Source organism: Pediculus humanus, genomic scaffold (assembly GCF_000006295.1).
Source record: "Pediculus humanus corporis 1103172107714 genomic scaffold, whole genome shotgun sequence".
Taxonomy (NCBI): Eukaryota; Metazoa; Arthropoda; class Insecta; order Psocodea; family Pediculidae; genus Pediculus; species Pediculus humanus.
In genome coordinates, this window is record NW_002987318.1 from 1 (window position 1) to 9,697 (window position 9,697).

At 26.1% G+C, this 9,697-nt stretch overlaps 2 protein-coding genes across 2 annotated transcripts in view; one reads left to right on the top strand and one right to left on the bottom strand.

The window, feature by feature from the left end:
• Nucleotides 1-1,401: 1,401 nt before the first annotated feature.
• On the bottom strand, nucleotides 1,402-3,878 carry Phum_PHUM310710 (uncharacterized protein; the record flags this gene model as incomplete). Its single annotated transcript, XM_002427288.1, has 6 exons — nucleotides 1,402-1,496; nucleotides 1,617-1,732; nucleotides 1,834-2,048; nucleotides 2,520-2,615; nucleotides 3,095-3,317; nucleotides 3,682-3,878. 6 exons carry the CDS (start codon nucleotides 3,876-3,878, stop codon nucleotides 1,402-1,404), a joined length of 942 nt encoding a protein of 313 aa, XP_002427333.1.
• A 1,127-nt stretch (nucleotides 3,879-5,005) lies between these two features.
• The window catches only part of Phum_PHUM310720 (serine/threonine-protein kinase PAK, putative), a gene marked incomplete at both ends in the record, with an annotated part of 5,519 nt that continues 827 nt past the window's right edge, over nucleotides 5,006-9,697 (top strand). The window contains 6 exons of the mRNA XM_002427289.1: nucleotides 5,006-5,061; nucleotides 5,630-5,822; nucleotides 7,224-7,383; nucleotides 7,915-8,117; nucleotides 8,246-8,544; nucleotides 9,390-9,580. Coding sequence (XP_002427334.1) covers nucleotides 5,006-5,061; nucleotides 5,630-5,822; nucleotides 7,224-7,383; nucleotides 7,915-8,117; nucleotides 8,246-8,544; nucleotides 9,390-9,580 — 1,102 coding nt within the window. The remainder of the gene's footprint in view (nucleotides 5,062-5,629; nucleotides 5,823-7,223; nucleotides 7,384-7,914; nucleotides 8,118-8,245; nucleotides 8,545-9,389; nucleotides 9,581-9,697) is intronic.

The window sequence follows — 9,697 nt, forward strand, 5'->3', positions numbered from 1 at the left end:
CGATGAAAAAAAAAGTCCGGGGATCGAGCGCGAGACCGAGCGCGCATAAAAACTCGACGTGCGTCGAGATTCGATTAGTGCAACAGGGGCACAATTGCACCGAGGGAACGAACGCGAAGAAAAAAAAAAGTCCGGGGATCGAGCGCGCATAAGTGAAAATTCTACGTGCGTCGAGATTCGATTAGTGAAATAGGGGCACAATTGCACCGAGGGAACGAACACGATGAAAAAAAAAGTCCGGGGATCGAGCGCGAGACCGAGACCGAGCGCGCATAAGTAAAAATTCTGCGTGCGTCGAGATTCGATTAGTGCAATAGGGGCACAATTGCACCGAGGGAACGAACACGAAGAAAAAAAAAGTCCGGGGATCGAGCGCGAGACCGAGAGCGAGCGCGCATAAGTAAAAATTCTACGTGCGTCGAGATTCGATTAGTGCAACAGGGGCACAATTGCACCCAGGGAACGAACACGAAGAAAAAAAAAAGTCCGGGGATCGAGCGCGAGACCGAGAGCGAGCGCGCATAAGTAAAAATTCTACGTGCGTCGAGATTCGATTAGTGCAACAGGGGCACAATTGCACCCAGGGAACGATCACGAAGAAAAAAAGCCCGGGGATCGAGACCGAGACGAGAGCGTACGGTAAAAACTCGACGTGCGTCGAGATTCGATTAGTGCAACAGGGGCACAATTGCACTCAGGGAACGAACACGAAGAAAAAAAAGCCCGGGGACCGAGACCGAGAGCGTACGGTAAAAACTCGACGTGCGTCGAGATTCGATTAGTGCAACAGGGGCACAATTGCACCGAGGGAACGAACACGAAGAAAAAAAAGCCCGGGGACCGAGACCGAGAGCGTACGGTAAAAACTCGACGTGCGTCGAGATTCGATTAGTGCAACAGGGGCACAATTGCACCCAGGGAACGATTTTCGAAAAAAAAAAAAAAAATGGTTTTGAAATAAATTTATGAGGTCGATATTTATAAATATATGTATTTTAATTATTTTTAAATTCGGCACTTTAATATAAAATTAAATTATGCTCATTTAAAAACAAAAAACAAAACTTGGCTATATAACGCCGTGCTAACATTTATAAAATTTTTTTTTGAGACAAAGTTTTTGTTTTAAAAGCCCAATAACAAAAAGAAATTTAAAATAAATTATATATAAAATTATTTAATTTATAAATTTTTATTTTATTTAAAATTTAATTTAGTTTTTATTAAAAAAATATACAATCAATAATTTTTTATTTACTTTATTATTAAGCGTCGATGAGTACATAAAATTAGAAAACACGTTCGTAGCAAGAACGCATCAGAAATAATTAAAAACACTTTCCATTAAGAGACCTTTTAATTAAAATTTATTTAACGGTCACTTTAAACTGAATTTTCAAATTATCTTGTAAGAGCGCTTTGAGTTTGTGCAACTCTTTCTAATTTTTCAAAATATTTACGGGCATTTTTAATGTTTATCAAAGTAGCGGCTGATGCTAAAATGAAAAAATAAATTAATTAAGTAACTTGTAAAAAAAAAACTTTTTTTTTTTTAAATAATAATAATAATAATAATAATAATAATAATAATAATAAAGATTTTCAATAAAACTAACGTATTCCAGGATCAGACATAATAACCATTACATATGTGTTGGATGTGAAAACGTCAATGAAACAAGCAAAGTTGCTGTTTCTTACCTCCATGCTGTGAAACTGAGCGGCAAGACGACTGAAATTAAAATTAAACATTTTTTTTTTTTTTTTCTTAAAAAAAAACTAACTTAGTAAAATATTTAAGTATATATATATATATATATATATTTCTCTTACCTGCAACTCAATTTAAATTGTTTAATTATGTTTGAAACTTTTTCAAACCTGTGAACATCTCTGTGTTCCCTTCGTTCACAATGAGAAATGACAAGAAACGTAGCTTTTTCAAAGAGTAAAACTTCATCTGCATCTATTATATTAGCAAATTCATTTAAACTTTGCTCTAATTCTTGAACGTTTGGAATCAATTTATAAACAATATTTGACCAAGCCTAAAAAAAATTATTCTAACTAAATCACAACTGTCTAAAGTATTTTTAATTAAACAAAAAAGTTAAAAAAATGATTGATTTTGCATATAAATAATAATTGATATTTGAAAATTCTGTAACCGTGGTTTAACTAAAAAAAAATAAACTATTTAAAAATCATTGAAAAATAATTAATGAATTAATATATTGTTAATAGTTGTTTTGAGCTTTTTATAGCAAGTGTGAAAAAAAAGTAAACAAAGAACTTACAAAAATTAAATATAAAATTTTTTTACTATAAAAATAATATTTTTTGGGCGGAACGTGTGTAAAAACTTTTGAATTTTAGAAAACATAAAATTATTATTGGGTCGGTATAATAAATTCTATTAGTTTATCTTTTTTTCCAAGTGTCACACGCTTTTCCTTTTATTTTCATATAAAAATTAAAATTATTTTCTTATTTATTTAAAAAAAAATTTTTGTCCTTACTCTGTAGAGTGTTTCGTCCCATATGGAAGTCCTAAAGCAAGTACATTGCAAAGGCTTTGATAGTCTTTTCAGATCTTCATCACGTTCCCTAAATATCTATAATAAAATAAAAATATGGTATTTTTTATTTTTAATTAATTTATAGCTTTTTCAAGGTTTACCTTTTATTAAAAGAAATTTCAAAGATAACCATACACATTCACACATGTATATTTTACCGATTGAAAAAAAAAAAAAAAATAGAAAAATTGATTTGTTTTTTTTTTTTTTGTACCCCTTACAATTTGTAATACTTTTATATTGAGCGCCTAGAAAATGTTTAACTTGACAATTAAGTAAAATTTAACAACATATATATATATATATTGGAAATTGTAAACATTGTATTTTTCAAATTTTTTGAGTTTAATGTTTCTCTTATAATGTAAATATATATATATTAGAATATTACATATACACAGATATCTTTTTTAATGATATTATTTTTTTAAGAGAGAGAAAAAAAAATTCAATAATAATCAGTAAATAGTAAAGTCGAAATAGAAAATATAAAAAATGGTAATGAAAATTCTTACAATATCACGTTGATCCTCTTGAACTAAATCCATTTTGTGTATTAGGCAAAATACTTTAGCTTCAGGTGAATTCTGTAAAATTGCTTCTAAACAACTTTGATAGTAATGCATATCTTTGTCTAATTCCCTGCTTTCTACATCAAAAACATAAATAAGAACTTCGACATTTTTAAATATGTTATCCCTTTGACTGGCAAAAAAATTTTCCATAAATGCCTCTTGACTAAAATTGAAAATAAAAATTATGACTAACAACCACATAAAATTTTATCCCAAAATAAAAGAAACAGCAAAAATTTACTTTAAACTCATTTCAACAACATATTTCAAATGTTTTTCATGTGAAGATATCAATTTGTTAAAAGCGAATTTTCAATCACAACATAAGCATTAAAAAAATGTGTTACGATAAACACATTTTAAACTATGTCAAAATGAGAACATTCAACAAAAATAAAGAAATTTAAATTTTCTCGCTGATTATGTTAGAATCTCATGTGCGATAACTTTTTAATAAAAATTATTTAAAATTTTTAATGAAATTTAAAATTCAGAACATGACTAGGCATATAGGTAAAATTACATACCCACCACAATCCCACAAATTTAATACTAAATTTCCTAAAAACCTAACATGGGAATGTTCAACATCGATTGTTGCTCCTAACCTTCTAGTATCCCTGGCAATATAATTAGCAAATATAATGGATCTCATACTAGTTTTACCTGAGCCACTTTTCCCCATTAAAAGAACCTGAAAGTAAAAAACAAAAATATATGCCATGTAAAACTTTACAACATTTTTAAAATATTTATTTAAAAAGTATGATGATAAATTTTTTTTTAACCGCATAAATAAAAATTTCATTTAAAAAAAAAAAATATTAAATAAAAATAACATTCGAATTTTTTTTAATAACTTCACCACCAATTACTATTATTATTATTATTTTTTTTTTTTTTTTGTATACACACTTTTAATTAAAAGAAAAAATGTCATTTTTGAAATGTAAATCAAATAATTTTTTTTTTTTTTTATTCGATTTAAAATAGGAAAAATTTTGGTAATTTTAATTACCTTTTTTTTCATCTTGTACTGCTTTCGGTTACTACAATATCAGATTAAAAAAAAAAAAAAAAAAAATTAGTAAACTATTCGTAGAATCTAAAAATGGTCATAGAAAACGTAAGATACGGATTGAATACCAACTCAAGAAAACTAACCGTAAACAATCATTTTGTTTTTAAATGTCGCAACGCGACATTTTTTTTAAAATCACTTTGAGATTATTATTTTTTTTTTTTTTTCCCCTTTCATTTTATTGAGAGTATAATTATTAAATTATCAATATTTTTAGATTATGCATTTAAAAAAAAAAAAAAAAAAACAACATGAAAGTAAAAACGTCATAATTTAATAATTTTTTTTGATAAACAATACTTAATTTAACTTCATAATGCAATTGTTTGAAAACTTATTTACTATTATTACCGACAACATGGAGGCATGCACTTTTAGTATAGAGCTAATATGCAACGTTCGCTTTTGAGAATATTTCTATAGATTTTAAGAAAAGTTTAATTCTAACGCTTTGAACGTAACATTGGATTAAATTGTGTTAAAGTGCTTTATTTTATTTTAGTTCTTAAATTTTAGGTAAAACTTTTTTTTCCCAGTATAATCATGTTAGGTAATTCAAAAAATATACGTCATTCGAAAGAAAACCTTTTAGGTTTTTCCGCCTTGAACTGGTAATAATTTCAATCTTTTTTTTTTTTAACAAAAAAAAAAAAAAAATCAAATTTTATTTTATTTTATAGTTTAACAATGTTTCAGAGTCAAAGTTAAAAAAATCTGATTGTAACAAAGGGCGTGGATTTTTTTTGAATGAACTAAGTTTTATTATCGCTATGTCGGATGAAGACGATAAACCTCCTGCTCCTCCTGTACGGTTGACCAGTAATAGGTAATTGTTCATTCTTATTATTATTATTTTTTCTTTCTAGACTTAAGTCATTTGGTTCACTGGCAAATTAGTTTGTATTATTATTATTATTATTATTATTATTTTTTCTTAATACTCTGTTTAAACAGAGTGCTATTTTACGTGAAAGTTGACCAGAAATTTAAAACATTATTATTGAGATTCATTGTTAATCGTAGCCACATTAAATTTTTAATAATTAAAAATCCAGGTAATTTTTTTTTTTACATTTTTTCTTTGATACTACAATTTTGTTTTCTCAAGTTATTTATATTCGTAATGAAGTCTTAAAAAATGTTAATAATAATATAAATCTTCAATAATTTTTCAATGAAAAATTATATAAATGTGATGATGATATAAGATAAAAGTATTAAATGTTTATATTAAGCAAAAGGTTTACATATTATTACAAAAATAATTAATTATTAAAATTTACCATTTGTGTATATTTTGTAATGACTCCTTTGTTTTCTACATATTAATTTTTTTTAAAAAAATGATGATCACCAAAACTGAAAATATGTTTGATTTTTATTAAAATTTTCAGGGGAGATATGCCTCCTACCTTACCTGTTGATAGGCCACTACCAAAAGAGCCAGAATCCGAATCGAGTAAAAAGAAAGTTCTTAAAAACAAAATAAAAGTGAAAAGCAAAGAGGATAAGCCTAATATATCTTATCCTACAAATTTTGAGCACACTGTACATGTTGGTTTCGATGCAGTCACAGGAGAATTTACTGTAAGTACCCAAATCAACTAAATTTTTTTTTTTTTTTTTTTTTTTGCTTCTTCTCCTTCTTCAAGACAAAGAAGGTTACTTTGACTTTGTTTTACCAATTTCTATTACTTAAAAGAATAATTAATTATTCTACATTGCTAAATAACAAAGTGATTGATTTACATTGTAAATAATTTACCATCTTACATTTACTATTAAACTTTTCTACAGTTATAGAAATGGCAAACAAAAAAAAAAAATGGTTCCTGAAAAAATATGCAAGAGCCAAGATGGAAAATTTTTAGTTGAATTTTTAAAATGAAATTTTTTTCACTGATAAATGCAAGCAGTTTAATGAAATCCCAGAGAAATGTATTTTTTTTTTAGAAAAAACTAACTAAGACTATGTTCTGGATTTGTCTCAAAGTTAAAATTATGTCTTTTCTGTAAATGATAAATGACATTGATAATGAATATTAATAATATATTTCTTCCGACATTTCAATGAAATATTTATATAGTCAGTGATTAGATATAACATTACAGTGTTTCACATATAAAAATAATTATAGATTTATTTTAAAATTTAATATAATTCAAATATTAAGCAACCCTTTTGAATTAATTACTCTCTAACAATTATGTGTTGATTATATGAAAACTACCACTTACAAACTTTCTGACAATTTATATAAAAAATTACCTTATTTACACAAATACACACACACACACACACATATATATATTTGTATATACATAGGTTTTTTTTCTTTTTTCTGTCAAAAATTCATTTGTTGAAATAATTTCTTATGCTTATAAAAAAATTTAATTAACTTATACAAGTTTAATTTTTATCTGTGTCACGATTGTTTTTTTTATTTCAAGCTGCCGTTAAAAGTAAGTAAAACCTTCTTAATGTATCTATGTTTTTTTTTTTTTTTAAATTTCGTATATACTTAAAAATTAGTAATAAAATATAGAAAAACTTTTGAAAACATGCGAAACATTTAAAATTTAAACTATTTTTTTTTTTTGTGGCAAAAACAAATAGAAACATTTAGACAAGATACAAATACATAGTTTCATTATTAATTGAAAACTACTATTGGTATTTTTTTGCACTGATTTAAAAATTTAATAATGTCATTTTAATATTCATAATTTTACCGTAATTATAGCCAATGATTTTATTTATGAGTAAAAATATAAATTAAAAAACAAAGAAAATAAAAAATCCCGTGATTTTTTTTTTAGCAGAGAGAGAGAGAGAAAAGACCGTAACTGTAAATATACTTTAATACAGTTAACGCATTTTTTATCGAGCCCCGTTCCGATGGTTCGACAAGAAAAAAAAAAAATAATAATAATAATAATAATAATAATAATAAAATGAAATATTGTCACTTTTATTCGTTTATGTAGGGTATGCCAGAGCAATGGGCAGAACTCCTAATGTCATCAAATATTAGCAAGCAGGAACAAAAAAAAAATCCTCAAGCTGTTTTAGATGTGCTCAATTGGTACGATAATTCTACTAAGGAGAGTAAAAGCTCCAAGTTTATGACCACAACTAAAATGTGCGGTAAGATAAAAAATATAATTTATTTAAAAATAAATAATTGAAATTATTTAATGAAAAACTCATTATATGAAAATTAAATTACAAACCATTATTTATTTATTATTATCATTATTTTTTTTTTTTTTTCATCGTTCAAAATACTGCAAAACTTTTCGCTGTCATTATCGTACAAAAACTTTTTGTTTAAAAAACTTTATTTTTCAAGTATTTGTTTAAGTGAGTAAAATTAATTTTAACAAAAAATTGTTTTAAGAACCCTTTTCATTATTTTTCTACTGCTTTTTTTTTTTTTTTAATAAGTGTTTCTCATTCATATTTTCTTATTTGTCGAGTTTGAATCCATTTGAATTTTTTTTTTTTTTTAAATAAATTTTTAAAACTTGATTTTTTACTCGACGAACTCGTAATAAAAATTGTGTCAATTTATTTCTAATAAAAATAAATAAAATATATATATATATATATATATATATATATGTGTGTAAAATTAAATCTTTATTAACTTAATAATTAATTAAATAGTTGGAGCAGAATTATCTCCTAGGCCAAGCCTGCGTCAGCACGCTACTAATTCAAACTCCAGTCAGAGCCAACATAGTTTATCACATCCGTCTAGCAGTTCTCCTAGTTCTACTACTCCCGACACGGAGGCTGCTACCACTACATCTTCTGACCATGAAGAAGAAATTGCTCCTCCGCCTGTGGCCGCTAGACCTGAGCGAACGAAATCAATTGTGAGTCAAAGAAACAAACACTTTTTTTTTTTTTTTTATTAATTTATTATTATTATTATTTATTGTATGCATAAAAATTATATACGATAAGGTAACCGTGTGAAATTATTTTTTGCTTTGGATTTCAGTACACGAAGCCACTGGATGAAGATCATGCCATAATTCAAGGAACGTTAAATAAAACAACCACTGCGTTGAACGGTATAACAACCCCTCAAGTATTAGACAAAAATAAAAATCACAATCCACCAATTGTAAATAATGGCAATAACCCTAATCAAAATCAACTGGAAACTAGAACAAACAGTGACAACAAACAAAGGAAAACAAGAATGCCGGGCGAAGGAATTTTAGACAAGCTCAGAACTATTGTTTCTGTTGGAGATCCCAATAGGAAATATACAAAAATGGAAAAAATAGGCCAAGGGTAAGTTGCTCACGCTTTTTTTCCTGTCAACGTTTAGAAATTATTTTTAAATAATTTGCTATTAATAAAAAATAAATAATATAATAATTATTTAATGAACGAAATTTAACTGCAAAATAATTTTTCAATTTAATCATGCAAATTTTAACATAACAAATCGCGTGTTAGAGAATTCATAAAATAACGTGAAAGTAATCGAAAAAAAATTTATTTGAAAATTAAATTGTGTACCGTTATAAATTTTGAATTTCTGCTGGGCATTTATAATAAGAAAATTTTTTCTTTTTAAATTGTTTGCGTAACTATCGTTGTTAAGTGATTTTTATGGTAAAACATTTTACGAGCATTAGTAGTAGTTGCCGGCATTATTAATAAAGAGAATTTAACATGTTTAAAGGTACTGAAAAAAAAAAAAAAGGTTTTGTCTTGTCGTAATCATGAATATAAAGTAAAAAAAATTTACCGGAAAAAAGAACAATGTTTAATAATTGAGGCACAGTCAAAAAAACGAAAATCATTCGATTTAATGCGTTATTTAAAAACATTTTTTGTAGTTTTAGAATTGCAGTAGCAAATATTAGTTATAAATTACATAATGATTTAAAAAATAATACTGTAATGATAAAAAATTTTTCGGTTGAAACAAAAAAAAAAAAAAAAAAAAAAAAAACCCCGGTGAAAAAGTTGAAATCGCAAGAGATAAAAAACAATAATAATATAATTTTTTTAAATTTTGTATATAAATTTGTGGAATAATTTTATTTTTTATTTTTTTATTTTTTTTTACCTTTCCGCGAATGTATTAAATCTATAATTTTCTTTTTTTTATATTATTTTCACATTAGCGCTAGTGGAACAGTATATACTGCAATAGAAACATCTACAGGAACGGAAGTGGCCATAAAACAAATGGATTTGACTCAGCAGCCTAGGCAAGAATTAATAATTAATGAAATATTGGTAATGAGAGAAAACAAACATCAAAATGTAGTTAATTATTTAGATAGCTACCTCGTTGGAGAAGAGCTATGGGTAAGTTGTTTTTTATCAATTCACATAATTACAATTTATTTTAATATATATATATATATATATATATATATATATTATTTAAATATAAATTTTTTAGCTTTTTCAAAGTGGAGCATTTTAT